The sequence below is a fragment of the Erinaceus europaeus genome, chromosome 16 (genome assembly GCF_950295315.1).
Source record: "Erinaceus europaeus chromosome 16, mEriEur2.1, whole genome shotgun sequence".
NCBI classification, from domain to species: Eukaryota; Metazoa; Chordata; class Mammalia; order Eulipotyphla; family Erinaceidae; genus Erinaceus; species Erinaceus europaeus.
Window position 1 is genome coordinate 9,577,629 of NC_080177.1, and position 22,036 is coordinate 9,599,664.

General features: G+C 50.4%; 1 protein-coding gene across 2 annotated transcripts; it reads right to left on the minus strand.

The window, feature by feature from the left end:
* Window positions 1-736: 736 nt before the first annotated feature.
* On the minus strand, window positions 737-20,790 carry CCNB2 (cyclin B2). Of its 2 annotated transcripts, XM_007533779.2 has the most exons (9): window positions 20,621-20,788; window positions 16,242-16,370; window positions 16,003-16,116; window positions 8,230-8,400; window positions 6,943-7,101; window positions 4,374-4,610; window positions 3,967-4,107; window positions 1,671-1,781; window positions 737-991 (listed from the first exon to the last, which is right to left on the minus strand). In XM_007533779.2, exons 1-9 carry the CDS (start codon window positions 20,642-20,644, stop codon window positions 881-883), a joined length of 1,197 nt encoding a protein of 398 aa, XP_007533841.1. In that variant the 5' UTR covers window positions 20,645-20,788; the 3' UTR covers window positions 737-880. The 2 variants fall into 2 exon arrangements, with proteins under 2 accessions (XP_007533841.1, XP_060030405.1); XM_060174422.1 differs by lacking the exon at window positions 16,242-16,370 and having other exon boundaries at window positions 20,621-20,790.
* Window positions 20,791-22,036: the final 1,246 nt, after the last annotated feature.

Sequence of the window (22,036 nt, forward strand, 5' to 3'; positions counted from 1 at the left end):
CTGCAGGTGTCTCTTTCTCCCCTCTCAATTCTAATAGGACAAAGGGAAGAAACGCCTGCCAGGAGTGGTGTATTTGCCATACCGTCACCAAACCCCAGCAATAACCCTGGTGGCAATTAAATTATTTATATATATACATATATATTTAAATTTATTGGGTATAGAGACAGAGAAGCAGAGAGGAAGAAAGGAAAGAGAGGAAGGAAGGGAGGGAGGAAGATAAACCTGCAGCACCACTTTACCACTAGTGGAGCTTCGCCTGCCGGTGACGACTGGGAGCTTAACCGGGTCTTCAAGCACTGTAAGGTCACTCAACTAAGTACGCCATCACCTGGCCCCGGCAATTACAAAAATTAAAAAAAAAAAAAAAAAGATTTTGAGAAATGATACAAATGAAAGAACCAGACATCATTCTGATACATGTGCTTCTGGGGTTTGAACTCAGGACCTCATGCTTGAGAGACCAATGCCTTATCCACTGCACCACCTCCCAGACCACTGGCAATTTTTCACAAGGAGTGCAATCTCTTTATCTTAAAGAAATTGAGGGAGGTTAGCATTTCCTCAAGCCAAATTCTAGTTTGTTTTTTCATTTGAAGAAATGACAGGTCTTTCCTGAAGCCAGAAAGACAACAGATTTATATGCTGCTCCTAACTGCTCAAAAACAGGTGAGTCAAGACATCAGTATAGAATGCGCGCGCACGCGCGCGCACACACACACACACACACGATACCTTAAGAAAAATCAATAGCTTTATTTTCCTCAGAGTATCTTTAGAAAATAGGTCTGAGACAGTTTTATCAGAGACCAGAGGACTATGTACAAAGTCGAGTTCCGGGTCAGCACGACAGAGTGCAGAGAAAGCATCTTCCGACAGCCTAGGCCCGGCCGAGCAGCGGGGAGGCCAGGTCCTGGACAGCCTTGGAGTTCAGCTGAGGAATCGTGCTGATCTTCAGCAGCTTGCCGCTTGCGTACTTGTTCTTGATGGCCTGCGGGAGCCAGGGGGATTGAGCCCATGCCAGCACCCTGCCCTGGTCCTCACCTCACTGTCGGGGGGGGGGGGGGGGGGGCACGGCGGGAGGGCAGGGTGGGCCAGGCCCACGACCTCCAGCTGGTCTGCAGATGCCCACAGCCAAAGCCCTTGAGTGCTGAGCTCTTCACGTGGGGCCCCTGGACACGGCAAGCTCCCAACACGGATGAAAGGCCAGCTGGGGGCACAGGTGAGGGGCGACCACCGCTCTCGAGGGCCACGGAGCAGGCTGTCTCAGAAGCTTTACAGCTGTGCTCACCTCAGCTAAACGCCAATGAGGGCAACCAGCTGGCAGACGCCAGAACAAGCTTTTGGGACTGGAAACACAAGCCTGCTCCCCCATGCTACACAGGGCTGGGCACACTTTGCTCTGTGCCAGGGAGGACGCGACGTGGCGCGGCGTGGCGGCCCGGCTGAGCATGCTGGGCCTGCACACAGCTCTCCTGGCAAGCCGGTCACACGCTCCCTGTTTTCGGGGCTCCTAGCAAGCTCCACCCTGCGAGGTGAGCCTGTGCTAAAACAGACACCCAGTGCCAGTGACGCCTTTACGCACACATACCCACTGGTCCACATCTGCCTCACCCATGAGCCTCCACACCGAGTGCTTCCCGGGGCGGAAGGGAGAACGCAGCACTTACGATGAACTTGGTCAGGTTTCCATTGACCTTCACGACGTTTTTGGCCATGTGCTGCATCACCTCCAGCACCTCCTCCTCCCGGTACCCGGTGTAGTACTGCTGCTTTAAGTTCTGCGACACAGAGAAGGGCCCGGGGCCCCGCCGCAGTCTGAGAGGAGTGCACCTCACAGGGCTGCTGCTACTGACATGAGAGGTTTACACGGTCCATGCCTGAGGCTCCACAGTCCCAGGTTCAGTCCCTGGTACCACCATGAGCCTGAAAGCAGTGCTCTGGTAGAAAAAAAAAGTTTGTCTTGGAGGGTCAGGCGGGAGCGCAGCGGGTTAAGCACACATGGCACAAAGCCAAGAACCAGCGTGAGGAACCTGGTTCGAGCCCCTGGCTCCCCACCTGCAGGGGAGTCGCTTCACAGGCGGTGAAGCAGGTCTGCAGGTGTCTATCTTTCTCTCCCCATCTCCCTCCTCAATTTCTGTCCTGTCCAACAACATCAATAGCAACAATAACAATAACAGGGGCAACAAAATGGGGGGAAAAAAGCCTCCGGGAGCAGTGGATTTATAGTGCAGGCACCGAGCCTTAGCAATAACCCTGGAAGCAAAAAAAAAAAAGTTTGTTTTTTTTAAACTTTTTTTTCCATTGGATAGAGTTAAGAGAAATGGAGAGGGAAGGGAGAGGCAGAGGCAGAGGCAGAGGAAGGGGGCAGAGGCAGAGGCAGAGGGAGAGAGAGAGACAACTGCAGCATTGCTGCACTGTTCGTGAAGCATCCCTCCTGCAGGTGGAGACTGGGGACTTGAACCTGTATCCTTTTTGCACTGTAATGTGAGTGCTTAACCAGATGCACCCCTACTTGGCCTCAAGAACACTCTAACCAGGACCAAAAGAGCATGTTGGTAGTGGTGGAACGAGCTGCCACTTGCCTGGCAGGAGCCACCAGCCCTGCCCCCCAAGACACCTCATCACCTCGGGGCTCTGGGGAGGTGGCAGCAGACAGAGCACACGCTAAAGCCGTGAGCCAGTCAAAGCGACCTGGCCCGCTGCACCCCACCGTGTCAGCCACAGCTTTTGCCGTGTGAGGTAAGGCCCCTGAGAGCTGTCCTCTGGCTGTCTGAACGAGTCCGAAGGGGGTCACTTCGTCTTTACTGGCTAAGACAGACAGGCTTCACGAACTCTGCTGTGTCACCATGGTTGACAGCTTGTATCATTTAAGAAATATCCTGGGAGTGCTACCACATAGCCTCCAAGATCTGTAAAACCAGGGAGACGGGTGGTAGCGCAGCAGGTTAAGCGCATGTGGCACAAAGTGCAAGGACCGGCGTAAGGATCCCGGTTCGAGCCCCCGGCTCTCTACCTGCAGAGGGGTTGCTTCACAGGTGGTGAAGCAGGTCTGCAGGTGTCTGTCTTTCTCTCCCCCTCTCTGTCTTCCCCTCCTCTCTCCATTTCTCTCTGTCCTATCCAACAACTATGACATCAATAACAACAACTGCAACAACAACAACAAAAAAAAACAAGGGCAACAAAAAAGGAAAATAAATATAAAAAAAGAGATATCCTAGACATGGAGCCTATCAGTTTATAGTGGCTTTCCTTCTTTTGGGGGGGGGGGGTTGGTGGGGGAGGGCACAGGGCCTCAGGCATAACTTTACTTCTTTGAGGTTAAAAACTTTCACTCAAAAGGAGGAGCTTCCTATGTGGTGTGGGCTTGCACCTGGCAGGCGGGGCCGAATCTGGTGAGCTAGCTCCCCTACAGTTCACTTTTTTTTTTTGCTCCCAAGGTTATCGCTGGCGCTTGGTGCCTGCACTACAAATCCAGTGCTCCTGGAAGCCTTTTTTTTCCCATCATTGTTGTTGTTGCTGCTGCTGTTACTGTTGGATAGGACAGAGAGAAATGGAGAGAGGAGGGAAAGACAGAGGGGGAGAGAAAGACAGACACCTGCAGACCTGCTTCACCACCTGTGAAGCCACCCGCCTGTGGGGAGCCGGGGGTTGGAACCGGGATCCTTACGCCGGTCCTTGCGCTTCGCACTATGTGCACTTACCCGGGTGTGCCACCGCCCGGCCCCCAGTTAATTTTTAGTTACTGAGCTCTCCAGTCTATAGCCTTCCTTGTTCCTCACAACTCTAATGCATTTATGAACCATGCTGTAGCCAACTAGCCTTCTTCTAAATTATTCTAGCAGCTTTCTCTGAAGCCTTTAGACACTCAACAATTGCTGTGCAACACGGTGAAAGCGCTAAATAAGGCCTTTCTATCAAGACAACTAAGTGTGAGCAGATTAACTCCTGAATCCCAATACTCACCCATTTCCCTTGGCCTAGAACCTTCTGGGACAGGCAAGAAGCAGCGGCCGCCAGCTTCGAGGGGTGGTAGTGCGCCATGTCGTAGTCAGTAAGCGTCAGCTCCATCAGGTACTTGGCTAACGTGTGCTGCTCCACATCCACCTGCACAATGGCAGCCACTGTCAGCACAGAACATCCCAGGCGGCCTGCAAACTCCAACCCACGAAGCTCACCACTCACCCTTCCTAAGAGCTAACGCACACAGAACGTGAAATCCCCTGAGAACTGCTAAGTGCCGGGGCTCATCTTCAAAGATACCCTCCTCCCTCCCCCAAAAGGCCTAAGCTGCCCTTGAACGGGACGAGTGTTCTGTTTCTAAAATGAGGCGTCTGGCAACACGGCAACACCTCAGAACTGCAGATGCTCACCTCCCCGGCTTTTGAGGCCCGCCTTAGGAAATGCAGTGGCAAGGGTCGACCCAATTCAAATTTCAGTTCTTTCAAAATCAGCGTCTCCATTTCTCGGATCTGGGAACTGGTGTAAGCATTGTCTGTGATGTAGACGAAGTCCTCGATGTTTGGAGAAAACATCTCCTCATACTTGGAAGCCACGAGGAGAGCCGTGATCCCAACAAGCTGTAGTTTTTTTCGAGAGACTGGCTGAACCTGATTGGAGAAGACTGTGTGTGAAGTCACATCTCGCACAAGCACGGGCGTTTCAGAGGAGAAGGGCAAGAGGAATAACATCATTGCAAGACTGGCCAGCTCCTCATGGGGCGCGAGCGCTTCCACACTACGATCATCCTCTCTGGCATTATGCTATTCCACTGCAGAATACTGTGCCCCAGTATGGTTCCGTAGCCCCCATGTCCACTTGGTCGATTCCAAATTATATTCCTCCATGAGGATAATTTCTGGAACCATCCGTTCCACCCTGGTTCCATGGCTGCCAGTTCTTAGCAACATCGCCCCGCCAGATATTCGTCGGGATGCGGCATCATCTAAGTTCATTTCCCACGTCTACACTCGACAGGACCTGCCAATATACGCGGATATCTTCGCCCACCCTGTCCAACGCTTGACGTCTCGTCACCCAATCTGGTCCCCTACGCCTACACTGAACTTGGAAACAGAGTTGGCAGTCAGCTGAGGTCAAGAACAAACACCTCATCACAGACCCCTGCAAGCGTCAACCCGGCTTTGACCTAGCACGTTATGATCGGGCCCTCCTCAATCGCTATCGAACAGGCCACGGCCGGTGCGCCGCTATGTTCCATCGCTGGGGAGCCAGAGACGACCCGAACTGCCCCTGCGGCTCCAGACAGACTATGACCCACATAGTCAACGACTCCACCTCTCCAGATTCAAAGGAGGTCTCGAAACTTTACATCAGGCTCAACCTGACGCTGTTGACTGGCTACGGAAGAAGGGCAAACGCTAGAAGAAGGGCAAGAGGAATCCTAGAGGCGCACACATCAACTCTGCCCGGCCCCGCTGACGGGCACATGAGACCTGAATATTAGCTAACAGCGGGTGTCACCGCGCACAGCAATGGGGAGTGGGTGCCCACTCTGCACCAGGCACGCTGCTGACACAAACACACCATCTCACTGAGACCTCACACAGTGAGGAAGGACACACCTGGAAACAGATGGCCTGTGAGAAGATTCAGACCCCAGATCACTTGCTGCCAGGGAGGGAAGAATCCAATCTAAGAACCAAGCTCCCAGTTAGTCTCCCTCATCCGACTAAGAAAAAAAGGAGGCTGGGGAAATAGTATGATGGTTATGCAAAAGAACTTCCATGCCTGAGGCTCTCAAAGCCCCAGGTTCAGTCTCCAGTACCACTACAGTGCTCTTGTTAAATAACAGCAACTAATTAACTAACCAGTTAGTAATAGGGCAGGGAGACAGTGGTAATGGTACAACAACTTGCCTGCCATTCCCGAGGCTCTGAGGTGCCAGGTTTAATTCCTACACTATCATAAGCCAGCACTGAGCAGTGCTCTGGTACAAATAAAAGAAATATAGAGTAAAAATGAATAAATCCTTATCTACAGAAATTTGGTAGCAAACTCACTGGTGGTTTATTGATTTTTTTAAATGCGCATTTGCTATTAACTTGAGAAAGCAAAGGAGCGAGAGAACAGGAGCCTCACTCAGACACAAGTGAGGCCAGGGGCCAAGCTTAGGACCTCACACTTGCAAGTTCAAAGCTCCATTCACTGCACCACCTGCTGTGCCCCTGGCTGGGGGTTTATGTCAGGTGTCTTATCTGACCATCCAGCCTTGGCATTTCCGGCTGATCAGTACCGAGCTTACCTCTTCTGCCCTCACCACATTTTCATACATTCCTTTTCAGCTGACACCTCACATTTTTAGTATACTCGCCGCCACACAGCCCAGCCCTTTTCTTACGAAACCTGGGCCCTCGCTCTCCTTGTGGCTCAGTGTCACAGGGACATCAAAAGTCTCTAGCTAGGACCAGTGTCACTGGGTAGACACCAGCCTGGCCATGCATACCGCCCAGGGTCAGGCCCCAGCCCCACATGGCAGGGGCTACAGCACTGTGGGGAGCTCCAGTGCATGGTATCTCCCCGTTCAGCCGGTCTGTCTTACTATCTGATTCTAAGAGCCGTCTGGGGGCCATGAAATTACCTCACACGTGCGAAGTGCCAGCTCCACGCGACTAGACTAAGTAAATGGAGATTTCTAGCCAGGCTTTTCATAGGAGGAAGCTTCACACTCGAGCAGACAACAGTGAGCACTGAGCACCTAGTGGCGTCCCAGCCTTTTGGCCATTTGCTGGCGCCGCACTTTGCCCAGCGCTTGGCAACAGAATGAACAGACTGAGATGCCCAGTACAGGACAGTGTCGCCAAGGTTTGACACGCGTGAATGACTCCCCAGCACCTGAAGTTCCTCCTTGGTTTCTGTCCTGCGGGGATCACACCTCAACACTCTGACCCGGAAATACGAAGTCCTGGGAGCCACGCTCACCTGCAGAAAGCGGTCCATGACAGCAACGCACATGTACAGGGTTTCCTGCAGCAGCCGGAACTTGGAATGGACCTGGACCAGCCAGTCCACCAAGATGGCACGCATGCGTCCATTGATGTCCTGTCCGTCTAAGAAATGTGGGCTTATGGACTGCAGAACCTGGCGGCAGAATTGGACGTTCAGCTCAATTGTTTCTAAAGATTTACTTTAGATTTTACAAGTAAGAGTGAGAGCATCACATAAGAGAGACAGAAGAGGCCAGAGCGTCACTCCAGTACATGTGGTGCCGGGAACTGAACCGGAACCTCAGGCATACAAATCCAATGGTCTAGCAGGTGAGTCATTTCCCCAGCCAGGGAATTAAAGATGTTGAGGCCAGGTGATGGCTCATCTGGTTAGGAGCACATTACAGTGCGCAAGGACCCAGGCTCAAGCCCCTGATTCCCACCTGCATGGGGGACGCTTCACAAGTGGTGAAGCAGGGCTGCAGGTGTCTGTCTCTCTCCCTATCTCTCCCACCCCTCTCAATTTCTGTCTTGACCCAATAATAAAAATATTTAAAAAGTGAAAATTGTAAAAATAAAAGTTTGAAAAACTGAATTAAGGTGAAGGAGACAGCATACTGGTTATGTAAACGGACTCTAACACTTGAGGCTCCGAGGTCCCACGTTCAATCCCCCACACCACCATAAGCCAGAGCTGAGCACTGCTCTGGTAAAGTAAAAAATAAGTAAATAAAAGCTGAGGGGGCTGGGCAGTGGCATACCTGGGACTTGCAGGACACTTCACGAGTAGTGAAGCAGGTCTGCAGGTGTTTCTCTCTCTATCTCTCTTATTTATTATATATATATAATTTTTTTTTACCAGAGCACTGCTCAGCTCTGGCTTATGATGGTGCAGGGGCTTGAACCTGGGACTTTAGAGCCTCAGGCACTCTCCCTCTCTATCTAGGCCTCCAAGTGCTGGCACCAAGCTACAGTGATGACTCTGGTGACAAAAACCAAAGCTGAATTAGGGCTCCCACGAAGAGTGTGTGTTGCTTTGCTGTGTGCACAACCCAGGCTTGAGCCGCCTAAGCCCAGTGGCTGCAGCAACGAAGGAAACTTTATGTGTGTGTGTGTGTGTGTGTGTGTGTGTGTGTGTGTGTGTGTGTATGTGTGTGTGTCTGCCTGCCTGTCTCTATCAACATATAAACGAAGACACAAGTCAGTAACTGAATCAACTCGCTTCCCAAGGTTGTGGTAAGTGTCTCAGTGCCTGACAAACACCAGACAGAGGCCCACTCGCCTCCAGCTGCCTCAGATACTGGTAGATGTCCTTGACGTAGTCACTGCAGAGCTGAGGGTTCTCCTGGTCTTTGTCATCAATGTCCTCAATTTTACAGAGCAGAGCATCAGAGAACGCCTGGCAGAGGTTTTCCTCCTTCATGTAGACATCTTCCGGAGCGGCAGAAGGACCCTGCGTCAAAAATTAAAGCACCTTAAAGCCACCTGAAGCGCACATACAGGTCAAGTCAATGGCTTCAAAGTCAGTACTATACACATTTCAGAAATGGTAAGGTCAAAACAAAAATGCAGAATAGGGTCAGACAGAATAATGGTTATGCAAAAGGCTTTCTTTTGCTGACTGAGGCTCCAAGGTCCCAGGTTCAATCCCTGGTACCACCAAAACTCAGAGGTGAGCAGTGTTCTGGTTAAAACAAAACATTCATTTTAAGAGGTAAATCAAAAAAGTAAATAAATAAATAATAATAAATTTTTTAAAAAGAGGTAAATCAAGATGAAGTTTTTAGGAATAAATTCCTCCAATTAAATCTCTCTCGTTTCATTCACAGTGAAGACACAAGTCCTCTTCATGGTCCATGCGCTGGTGCCCTGCTCTGGGCCTGCTCTCCAGCCTGTAGGTCTCCTGGCTGGGCCTCTCTCCTCTCAGAATGCGCTAGAGCCCCGGAATCCTCTCACCTCCTTTAAATTCTGACAAGATGTTGCCTTCCCAAGGACAACAGTGAGTCCCATCTAAGATGATTATCTCAAGGTCAGAGAAATAGATTGGTAGGTACAGCAAAGGGCTCGTGTGCCCAAGGATCCTGGTCTGGTCCTCAGCGCTGCGCACACCAGAATGGTACCCAGCCTTCCCTCCCTCTGTCTCTCAGCTCTACCTCATATGAAACACGCCTTTGGGTGGTGGGAATGGTGTTTCTGTGCACTCCTAGTAATTTGTAGTCATATAAATCACTAGTTAATTAATATGAGAGGGGGAAAATTGACTAAATGTCTCAAACTTTTAAAAGCACAGACTGAGTCTTTTTAATATGTAGGCTGAGTCTTTGATATGTTGACTCTCTTAAAAGCATAGACCAGGGAGAACAGAAGCAACCGGTGACACAGCTATATACAAATAATGTCAAAGGACATACATTATGGTGATGTTGTGTATGATACAGCAAATCCTAACAAAGGGATATTTCAAAGTTAACCCAATTGCCAAAAATAATGTGATTATAGCAATAACTATCTATTGTCTTCTTAACCCTAAGACACTAGGAACCTCCCACTTCCTCTATAAAGCCTGTATTTCCCCAGTCCTGGAACCTCTAGGGTGGGGCTCACTTTCCTGCATGCTTCTCAATTCTTACCAAATGATATTGCATCTGCTGATCCCAACCTAATCAATACAATGAGTACCACCTCAGCAAGCTTCACTTCAGACTGTGTCCAGAGACATCAGGCATGGAATGTGAATCCTTCAACCCTCATTACTCAGGTGAGACCTTTCCTTTCATAGAATTCTCTAATTCCATTCCAGGTGGTTCACTTCCTAACAAACTCCCAAAACCTAGATATAGACCAGGTCCCATTAGAGCATATGTTCACATGTATCCAGAAATTAGGGCAAAATATATACCTGAAAACAAAAGTACACAATAGTCTGCAGTGAGTCAGTATAAAGTTCATAATGAAATAGTATCTACTTAGATACCCTCCTCACCTACTTTCTATTACAGTTCTCTCACTCTACAAAATGTATATGTCTTTTTAAAAAGCAAAGTAAGGGTCAGGTGGTGGCACACCCAGGAGGGTACGCATGTAACCATGCACAAGGACTCAGGTTCAAGCCCCCATCAGACCTGCAGGGAGAAGCTTCAGGAGTGGCAAAGGGGGAGTCAGGCGGTAGCACAGCGGGGTAAGAACAGGTGATGCAAAGAGCGAGGACCGGCATAAGGATCCCGGTATGAACACCCAGCTCCCCACCTGCAGGGGAGTCGCTTCACAAGTGGTGAAGCAGGTCTGCAGGTGTCTATCTTTCTCTCCCCGTCTTCCCCTCCTCTCTCCATTTCTCTCTATCCTATCCAACAACAACAACATCAATAACAACAACAATAACTACAACAATAAAACAAGGACAATAGGGAATAAATAAAATAAGTATTAAAAAAAAGAGTGGCAAAGCACTGCTATAGGCGTCTCTCTTGCTATATTCCCCCTTCCTTCTTGATTTGTCTCGATCCAACAACAAATATTTTTTAAATGAAATGAAACTTGCTAAAAAATATATAAAATCGTTGTCTCTTCTTAGACCCCCGCCAATGCGCATTCCTGTGACATCCCCCCACCCCCATAGAGCTGGTACGTTTCATATGTAGATCCGTCTGGCTTGTATTTTATTTTCTATCTATCCCTGCTAGAATGGGAGCTCTCTAAGTTTATGTCTGCTGATTTCACTTGATTCCTCAAGGTGAATCCAAGGCCCGTGTCACCACTGACACAAAGCAGGTGCTCAGCTGATACTTCCCAAAGGATAGAAACCGGGCGACAAGATTCCTGGCGCCCTCACTTCTCCCCACAGCGACCTCTACCGCGAGCCTGATGCTTTCCTCTCGCCAAGCAAGTCGCTCTGAATTGAGGAATTGCCTGACAGCTCAAAAGCAGAAAAGCACATCCCGGCCTATGAATAAAACAGGAGGCTGAAGCAAAGACCGAGCGAGTACAGACCCAGTATTTTCTTTCCTTATGCTGACTGGGTGATGATAAAAAAAAAAAAAAAAATCACACAAATTAAAGATTCATAAAGTAAGTTAAAACAAGAGCTTGGTAATGACGTATAAATAAGCCATTACTTTTTAAAAAATAATTAGAGGTACTTCTCAAAGGAAAACCTCCCAGGACCGCTGGACAATAAAGAGCATGTATTAGAGTAGTGAAGAGGCGCCTGGAGAATGCGGAGCCACTTCAATGTGCATTAAATCTCCATGTTCAGAGTTTGCAGTAACGGGCGAGGCTCCAACGGCGACAGCAACACAACAGCACTTGCAAAAGGTCCTGAACTGTGAAAGAGCAGGAGAGTGGACGCAAGGCAAGAACTCGAGCACCTCCAAGAGAAGGAATGAACGAGAGGACTTGGGGAGTCCAGAGGGGGAAAGAGCTCAAGAAAGAGGAAGGGACCAAAGGCAGGCAGGGAGCATAGAGCTGGGGGCGGCATGGCAGACTTGGGGTGCAGGAAGGCTGCACGTGCAGTATGGGAAGACGGACTGGAAAAGGGAGCGAGAGGCTCCCTAGAGACTGGAAACCGCAGAAGGCATTGAGCAAGAGTGGTTTCAATCAGGTGTGCATTTGAGTAAGCGCTGGCAGCCTTTTCCAAGGACGGACGTCGTCAACACTCGCCCAGGAGGGCGGGGGTCTCGGGGAGCCTGGCCTGGTGTGAGAGGGTGGGGAGGGCAGGGGCTTGTCGGGTGCTTCTGCTCACACGTGCACATCCCAACACCACCACAGTAACACAAAGATGGCTTATTTGGTTTTTTTTTCTCCAAATAAAGGCAAAGAGAGAGAGAGAGATCGCAGCACCGAATTCCCTTCAGGCCTCCAACCTGGGTCATGCACTTGGCAAAGCAGCACGCAACCAAGTGAGCTGTTTCACCAGCCCAACTCACTTGACCTTTAGAGTTTCCCGAAAGAGTTCCTCTTGGCGTCCAACATAAATCCAATAGTCTAAACCTTGTGTTGAGGGCTGGGACATAGCATAATGGTTCTGCAAAAGACTTTCATGCCTGAGGGTCTGAGGTCCCAGCACCACCATAAGCCAGAGCTAGGCAGTGTTCCGATAAAACAGATACATCATATAGCTCACTTGGATAGTGCACTGCTCTGTCACATGTGCAACTCGGGTTCGAGCCTGGCCCCCACCACACTGAAGGAAGCTCCGGTGCTGTGGTCCCTTTCTTTTTTTCTTTCTTTCTCTCTCTCCATCTTAAAGGTAAGGAAAGAGGAGTTGGGCAGTAGCGCAGCGGGTTAAGCGCAAGTGGTGTGAAGCGCAGGGACCGGCAGAAGGATCCCATTTGAGCCCCCGGCTCCCCACCTGCAGGGGAGTCGCTTCACAAGTGGTGAAGCAGGCCTGCAGGTGTCTGTCTTTCTCTCCCCCTCTCTGTCTTCCCCTCCTCTCTCCATGTCTCTCTGTCCTATCCAACACCAACAACAATGACAACAATATTAACTACAACAATAAAACAACAAGGGCAACAAAAGGGAATAAATAAGTAAATAATGAATATTTAGAAAAAAAAAAAAAGCTAAGGTAAGGAAAGGAGGGAGGGAGCCCTAGAGTAGTACAACCCTGGTGGGAAGCAAAAACTAAAAGTAAAACATGAAAACTACGTAAGTAAAGCCTTCCCGGGCCACAGACAGCTTCCTACCAGGTCAGGCATCTTGCCCAGCCCTGTGTGTAGCTCAAGCTCCAACCCTGGCTCTGCACACGAGGTGCCAGAGCACCGGAGGAAGCTCTGGAGCTGTGGTAACTCTCCCTCTCTCTGCCTGAATGAAAAAAAAAAGCAGCCCAGGAGCAGTGACACCACATGCTGAGAGGGCCTCGGTTCACAGATAATCAAAGCCCAGCTTCCTGAGGTGCTGCTTGTCTATTCGGGAAGCAGCCTAAGCTTCCTGGGCCGACAGTGCAATCTTCTGTCTGTCTGCTATATGCAGTTGCCAGTGGGGTCATGGCAGCTGGGAGGGGGCCCTGCGGGTAGGGTGCAGGGCTTGCACGTGTGAGGCCCTGGGTTTGCTCCTGGCACCACAGATGCCAATCCTGGCTGCTCCAGTCTGTATGTCTCTCCACCCCCCCCCCAAGCCCTCATAAAATTAACCTTAGGAATACAATTTCTTTTTAGGGAGCTTAGGCAGCAGCACATCCAGTTGAAGGCTCCCATGACAGTACACTTGGGTTCAAGCCTCCAGTCCCCACCTGCAGGGATGGAAGCTTTACTAGCCATGAAGCAGGCCTGCAGGTGGCTCTTTTTCTCTTTCTGTCCCCTCTTAAATTCACTGTCCTATCAAAGAAAACAAATTAAATCTTTTTAACAACCACCTATTTTATGGTCACAAACTTTAAATGACAAGCGGTCTGAAAGTAAAGCTTTTGCTTTCCACTAATGGATGAGTCTCGTGAGCTGTTGGAGGCAACTGCAGTCAGACCAGAAACAATGGAGACACGACTCTCCCCGGAGGCTGCATCTACTGAGGGGTCTGCTGAAACAGCACTTCATTCTAATACGCAAAAGGACAGGAACTGACATAAGCCCCACTACAACAGCTCCTTTACTTAATACATTTCTGATCCATAAACAACTTCAAGTAGATGTACCACAGGAGGCAAGAATGACTTGGCTCTGCTCAGACAGTTCCTGACTTGTAGCAGTAAGTGGGTGTGCTGAGCATACAGGCACACACGCTTACAGGAAGTGGGCTGCTGAGCATACAGGCACACACGCTTACAGGAAGTGGGCTGCTGAGCATACAGGCACACACGCTTACAGGAAGTGGGCTGCTGAGCATACAGGCACACACGCTTACGGGAAGTGGGCTGCTGAGCATACAGGCACACACGCTTACGGGAAGTGGGCTGCTGAGCATACAGGCACACACGCTTACAGGAAGTGGGTGTGCTGAGCATACAGGCACACACGCTTACAGGAAGTGGGCTGCTGAGCATACAGGCACACACGCTTACAGGAAGTGGGCTGCTGAGCATACAGGCACACACGCTTACGGGAAGTGGGCTGCTGAGCATACAGGCACACACGCTTACGGGAAGTGGGCTGCTGAGCATACAGGCACACACGCTTACGGGAAGCGGGCACGCCGCACATACAGGCACACACGCTTACGGGAAGCGGGCGCGCCGCGCATACAGGCACACACGCTTACGGGAAGCGGGCGCTGCACATACAGGCACACACGCTTACGGGAAGTGGGCTGCTGAGCATACAGGCACACATGCTTACGGGAAGTGGGCGCGCTGCACATACAGGCACACACGCTTACGGGAAGCGGGCGGGCTGCACATACCGGCACACACGCTTACGGGAAGTGGGCGCGCTGCACATACAGGCACACACGCTTACGGGAAGCGGGCGGGCCGCGCATACAGGCACACACGCTTACGGGAAGCGGGCGCTGCGCATACCGGCACACACGCTTACAGGAAGTGGATACATCACATATAAGGCAGAGCCAATCTCACAGTCAGTAGGCACACTACATACAGGCACACAGAGTTACAGAAAGCAAATCAGTCACCGTGACTGGCTTTAAGGAACACACGTAATGGGTTTTGGGAGGTTGTAATAATGAGGTAACTTTTTATTATTTAATAGTTACCAGGCAAGATTGGGCACAGCCAGGGTGGAATTGCCAAGATTTATTTATTTAATGAGAGAGCAGAGGACTCCTGCACTCTGTCCTACATGCAGTGCCAGGAACTGGACCCGGGCCCTCACTCATGGAGGTCCGGTGCTCTACCTGCTGAGCCACATCTTGTGCGGCTGATAGTCCTTGATGTAAAATGTTTTCTCCAGTCTCCTCAGTGTGGAAAGCTGCTGCTCTCTCATATGTGGCTGGCACACTTCCAGCTACCTTTCCAGTGGTGTCCCTGTGTCATCCACCCCCCCAACAAATCTACTAAAGTCAAACAAGACACCTCCAACAGTGCCTCTGTCTCACAAGCTGTGAACAAGAAAGAATGTACAAAGGCTAAAGCATGTTGAGAGTGTAACAGGCCACAGGGTTAGAATTCCAACCGCTAGGCCTCACAACTTCAGGATGACTGTTTCAGAGAGAGAGAGAGAGAGAATATGAAAGAGATACAGCACAGAAACTTCCTCCAATGAGGTGAGGGCCAGCCATGCTCAAGCGGGGTCACATCCGGGCTAAGCAGCGCACTAGATAGGTGAGTTATTGTCTCAGACCCTAGTCCTTTATTTTCTATCTTAAGATTCACTTATTTATGATGGAAGACGGCATAATGCTTATGGAAAACTCTTCCTCATAACTGAAGCTCTAAGGTCCCGGGTTCGATTTCTCTCACCACTATAATAAGCCAGAGTTGAAGAGTGCTGTGGTTGAGATTTAATTTTTTACTAATGGGGGGGCGGAGTGGGGGTGAAGAGAACCAGAGCATCACTCTGGCACATGCAATGCCAGGGCTCAAACTCAGGGCCTTAGGCTTGAAAGTCCAACACTTTGTCCACTGCACCACCTCTCAGGCAGCAAGATCGTTCTTATAGTGGATAATTTTAAGAAAACCTACCAAGGTCTACTGAGAGCACTAGCTTTAGGAGGGTATTAAGGTAGTTAAGTTTGCCACTCAAGGTCACAACATTAAGGTACCACTGCTAAAAAATAAAAAGGGATGTCCAACTCTCTCCACGGTGGTTTTAAAGTGGAGCTGTAGCTATCAAGGCTCTCCCGGAGTTACAGTGCAGAGAAGCAGCCTGGAGGTCTAATCAGAGCCAGGCTACTTCACCAAACTGGCCCAGTCATTGCGCTGTTGCTGGGGCCGCACGCACGCACGCACACTGCAATTTTGATACTTCAGACCACCATTCACGGAGGAAGCGACAGAGAGACAAGAGGAGAGACCACAGCATCGGAGCTTCCTGCCGCAGCGGCATCACAGCACTCGCCTTGTGGTGCGGGAGCCGGCACCGAACCCCCACGCACCCGCCCCTCAAGGCCTGCCTGCTGAGCTCTACCTCCGAGCCGGCAAGCGGTTTCTTACCCCACAACTTCCTACCTGTGGAGGCTGCGGTTCCATCTGTACTGGTTTCACAGAAGCAGTAGGTTTCAGCTGTCTGTAGACATTTGTTGTTTTGGTGGGCTGAATAGCTGCTGTGGCGTTCTGAGCTCTCTGTGAGAAAAGTGAAATGTGAATCAGGCGAGACAGCCGGCACCACCCACCCCAGAGCGAGAGAGCCGGTCCATGTGTGGAGATGCATCCTCCCCTCGACCCCACCGACACTCCCCCGTTGTTACCTTAGCTACATGAGTGGTTCTCACTGTGACTCTATTTCCAATTTCTTCTAAAACTGTCCTCCTGATAGTCACATGACTCTTAACTTTAGCATTAACTCCCGTGTCAACATTCTCCAAGTCAGTGGACACCTGAGAGAAAAAAAATGACAAATGACGACGATGATGAAAGAATTGAAACAAGTTAAAATGCTTTGCTGCTATCAGACACTCAGAACTGCTTGGGAACGGCAGGTATGCTGGGATCTATGTCTAAGAAGGGAAAAGAATAAAAGTTTATGAAATCTAAAGCCCTATTGATGGGAGCGAGACAGCCCAGCTGCTAAGGTACAAACCTAACCATGCACAAAGCCCCACTACCTCATGGATACACTGACGAGATGGGGTGAGGAGAGAGTTCCGTCCATGGGTGGTGGAGCAACACTGTTACTCTCTCTCTCTGAAACAGAAAGAAAGAAAGAAAGAAAGAAAGAAAGAAAGAAAGAAAGAAAGAAAGAAAGAAAGAAAGAGGGAGTCAGGCTGTAGCACAGCGGGTTAAGCGCAGGTGGTGCAAAGCACAAGGACCGGCATAAGGATCCCGGTTCGAACCCCAGCTCCCCACCTGCAGGGGAGTCGCTTCACAGGTGGTGAAGCAGGTCTGCAGGTGTCTGTCTTTCTCTCCTCCTCTCTGTCTTCCCCTCCTCTCTCCATTTCTCTCTGTCCTATCCAACAACGACAACAACAATAATAACTACAACAATAAAACAACAAGGGCAACAAAAGGGAATAAAAATAAATAAATAAATAAATAAATAAATAGAAAGAAAGAAAGAATGGAAGAAAGAAAGAAAGAGAAGGAGAGGGCCAGAAGCAGTGAAAACACACCTGCAGGGGGAGGAGAGATAGCATGATGGTTACAGACAGAATCTTGTGTCTGAGACTGCTCTGATTCACTACACAAAAATATTTTATTACAGAAATGTTGAGAATGAATAGAAGTCAACTGAGAAAAAGTCCTATTTTTACCCCCCCCCCCAAACTGGGGATCTGAGTCTAAAGCCTCGACAAGATCTGAATGGACCAAGACAGAGGGACAGGAACAAACTCAAGTCCTCCCTGAATCTGGACAGAAGAATGTTAATTATTAAAGGACTTTGCAGCCTGGGGTGACCCTCCGGTTACAGCTTGGAATTTAAAGGTCTGAGATCCTGAGTTCCACTCTCAACACCGCATGTACCAGAGTGATGTTCTGGTTCTATCAATAATAAATAAATCTCTAAAGAAAATATTCTGGGGGGCGGGTGGTGGTGTACTTGGTTGAGCGCACATGTTACAGTGTTCAAGGACCCAGGTTCAGGTCCCCAGTCCCCACCTGCAGGGGAAAAGCTTTGTGAGTATTGAAGCAGGTCTGTAGGTGTCTCTCTGTCTCTCTCCCTATCTCCCTTCCTGATCTCAATTTCTGGCTGTCTCGATCCAATAAATATAGTAATTTTTTTTTTAATTTTTTATTTTATTTATTCCCTTTTGTTGCCTTTGTTGTCTTATTGTTGTAGTTATTATTGTTGTTGTCGTCGTCATTGTTGGATAGGACAGAGAGAAATGGAGAGAGGAGGGGAAGACAGAGAGGAGAGAGAGAGACAGACACCTGCAGACCTGCTTCACCGCCTGTGAAGTGACTCCCCTGCAGGTGGGGAGCCGGGGGCTCGAACCGGGATCCTTATGCCGGTCCAGTAATTTTTTTTAATATTTATTTATTTTCCCTTTTGTTGCCTTTGTTGTACTTATTGTTGTTATTGGTGTCGTTGTTGTTGGATAAGACAGAGAAATCGAGAGAAGTGGGGAAGACAGAGAGGGGGAGAGAAAGATAGACACCTGCAGACCTGCTTCATTGCCTGTGACGTGACTCCCCTGCAGGTGGGGAGCCGGGGGCTAGAACAGGGATCCTTTGCCAGTCCTTGCACTTCACGCCACCTGCGCTTAACCCGCTGCGCTACCGGCCTGACTCCCAATACAAAAAAAAATTTTTTTTTTAAATAAAGAATAAAATATTCTTGGGTGCCAGGTGGTGATAGCACACTGGGTTAAGTGCACATGGCACAAAGTGCAAGGACCCTGGTTCGAGCCCCAGGCTCCCCACCTGCAAGGGGGTCACTTCATGGGCAGGTGAAGCAGGTCTGCAGGTGTCTATCTTTCTCTCCCCCTCTCTGTCTTCCCCTCCTCTCTCCATTTCTCTCTGTCCTATCCAACAACAGCTGTAACAACAACAAGGGCAACAAAATGGGAAGAATGGCCTCCAGGAGCGGTGGATTCCTAGTGCAGGCACCAAGCCCCAGTGATAACCCTGGAGGCAAAAAACAATCTTTTTTAAGAAAATAAGTGAAAAAATTTTCTTGAAAAATACCTTTATCGGACTCACAGGGTAAAACTTACCTGCTGGAGATTCACAAATGAATAGGAAGGTGACCCAGGAGGTGGCATAAAGTCTTGGGCGTGAAGTCCTAAGCTCAATCCCCAGCGGCACATGGACTAATGGTGTCTGGTTCTTTCTCTCTCTCCTATCTTTCTCATGAATAAATAAAAATAAAAAAGAATAGGAAGGTGCCACGTGGGAGGTGCTGTAGGGATGGAATGGAGAGCTGGATGTGCAAGTGTGAGGTCCTGAACCCCACATACCCGAGATGATCTGCTCGGGGATTCTTTTTTAATTTCTTTGGTTTATATTTATTCCCTTTTGTTGCTCTTGTTGTTTTATTGTTGTTGTTATTGATGTCGTTGCTGTTGGCTAGGACAGAGAGAAATGGAGAGAGGAGGGGAAGACAGAGAGGGGGAGAGAAAGATAGACACCTGCAGACCTGCTTCACCGCCTGTGAAGCGACTCCCCTGCAGGTGGGGAGCCGGGGTTCGAACCGGGATCCTTACGCCGGTCCCTGCGCTTTGCACCACATGCGCTTAACCCGCTGCGCCACCGTCGGTTTCTTTTTATTTTTTAATTTATTTTACTTTATTTATTTATTCCCTTTTGTTGCTCTTGTTTTTTTTTATTGTTGTAGTTATTGTTGTTGATGTCATCGTTGTTGGATAGGACAGAGAGAAATGGAGAGAGGAGGGGAAGACAGAGAGGGGGAGAGAAAGACAGACACCTGCAGACCTGCTTCGCGGCCTGTGAAGCGACTCCCCTGCAGGTGGGGAGCTGGGGGCTCGAACCACTGCCCACCGCCCGGCCCACTAGCAGGTCCCGGCCGTTCCAGGAAGAGTTTCCAAGGCAAAGGCTCAGCGCTGGAGGCCGGTTGGGATGGAGCTCAGGTGCGCCGGCGCCCAGGCGGCCACGGACCCGGAATCACGCAGGTCCACGGGACGGGCAGAAGGGGTGGGAGAGGAGAGAGAGAGAGAAGAGGAAAGAGAGAGAGGAAAGAGAGAGAGAGGGAGAGCAGAGGAGAGGGGAGGGGAGAGAGAGAGAGGAGAAAGAGAGAGAGGGAGAGTAGAGGAGAGGAGAGAGAGAGGAAGAGAGAGAGAGGGAGAGAGGAGAGGAGAGGGGAGGAAAGGAGAGAGATAGAGAGGTGAGAGAGAGAGGAGAGGAGAGAAGAGAGGGGAGGGGAAGAGAAGGAGAGGGGGGAGAGGAGGAGGGGGAGAGAGAGAGAGAGAGAGAGGGAGATGGCAGAACTGCCGCCCCGTCCTCGTGGCGCGGTCGAGCTGCTGTTACTGTCTTTTCAAAGGGGGGAGCTGGGGGGCGGCGGCGGCGGCGGCGGCGGGTGGAGAGTGGCGCGCACAGCACTGTGCACAAGGACTCGGGTTCGAGCCCCGGCTCCCCACCTGCAGCGGGTCACTCCACCAGTTAAAATAGAGGGGGGAAAAAGGGGGGGGGGGTCGGGGAGTCGGGCGGTAGCGCAGCGGGTTAAGCGCACATGGCGCAAAGCACAAGGACCGGCGTGAGGATCCCGGTTCGAGCCCCGGCTCCCCACCTGCAGGGGAGTCGCTTCACAGGCGGTGAAGCAGGTCTGCAGGTGTCTGTCTTTCTCTCCCCCTCTCCGTCTCCCCTTCCTCTCTCCATTTCTGTCTTGTTCAACAACGACAGCAATAACAGGGAATTACAGCAACGATAAAGACAAGGGCAGCAAAAAGGCAAGTAAATAATCAGATATTGGGGGGGGGGGAACTAAACAAAATCAGAAAGAGCCTCCAGGAGCAGTCCCAGCGAGAACCCTGGAGGCAGAATGAAAATAAATGACTAAATGAACAAAAGGGCCAACCCGTGCGTGGGGGCTGCGCCCGGAAGGCGTCGCGGGCGGGAAACAGGCGACCGAGAAGCGTCTGGACAGACGCCGCCCAGACCCCGTCCCGCCGGGGCTCCGGGAGGGAGGCGGGAGCCGAGCCCGAGCGGGCGGTGCGCGGCCTAGCGGACTCACCGTGGGGCGTCGGAGCAGCGCCATGAGGGCCGCCGGGGCGGACCAGGAAGCCGGCGCGGCCCAGGCCGGGACGCGGACCGCGGCGGGAGGACGCCGTTAGGGTCGCGCCGGGGCCGCACCGCCGGCGCCGTCGCGGTCGCGTCGTCGCCCGCTGCTGGGATTCAAATACCGCGCCGCTCGCGCCCCCATTGGGCGGCTCTACGCGCGCGACGCGCTCTTCTCATTGGCCGAGCCCGAGGGCTTTCCGCGAGCTGATTGGCTACGTTTTGTATTTTTTTTTTACTCATTTACGTTGTCATAACAACCGCCCGCCCCCTCGCTCCCCCCCTTTTTATGTTGTGATTGTTGTTGTTGAGCTGGACCTTCATATAAACACAAACGGAGCTCTAATTGGGAAAGAGTACACGCGCCTTCTCTGCATGTTGGCCCGGGTGCACCTACACGACAAGATTCAGTTTGTGCAGACGAGGCGGAAGTGGGATTTAGGGAACACCGGCTGGCCTTTGCTCCTCTTCTGGAAATTTCCAAATGGAGCTGAGGTGGGGTCAGACCTCCAGACCTGCCCAGTGTTTAGTTACAGAGACTCGAGCTTGTTGCAAAGGACGGGAGGTTTGTTGCTAAATTAACCTGAAAGCTAAAATTCCCAGAGGGGGAAAGAATCAAAAACCAGGGAGTCAAAAAAATCAAAAACCGGTAGCACAGCAGGTTAAGCGCAGGTAGAGCAAAGCCCAAGGACTGGCATAAGGATCCAGGTTCGAGGCCCCGGCTCCCCACCTGCAGGGAGTCGCTTCACAGGCGGTGAAGCAGGTCTGCAGTCTTTGTCTCCCCCTCTCTGTCTTCCCCTCCTCTCTCCATTTCTCTCTGTCCTATCTAACAACGATGACATCAATAACAAGAATAATAACTACAAGAATAAAAAAAACAAGGGCAACAAAAGGAAATAAATATTTAAAAAAAAATAATCAAAAACCAGTAAAAGATCAGTACCATTTGTGAGACCGATGATTCGTGTTAGTTCTCCAATGTGTTGCTGTCATGAACCATGTTTGAGAAGTTTTAGGGTGAGTGGGTGAGTGTTCAGTCAGTATTCCTGACTACATGATCAGATGAGGTACAAAATAGTTGCGCTTCACCCGCTGTGCTACGGCCCTACCAGCCCCCACAAGGCAGCCGCCTTTCTGATGTACTCCTACCATGTTCTCACCCTCATCTGATGCTCTCTCATTTCTGTTCTCCCTCTCCCCTCCCCATTTTTGCCTACCTCTTCTGGTTCCCATTTTCTCTCTTTACCGGACGATAAAATCTATTTGCTAAATTAAAGTGAAAAATGAGTGTGTCCAAGCCATTGCTATGCACCCAAGGGAACAAAGCATGAGCCATGCCCTTAAGTTCAAAACAAGGAGCACACACACACAC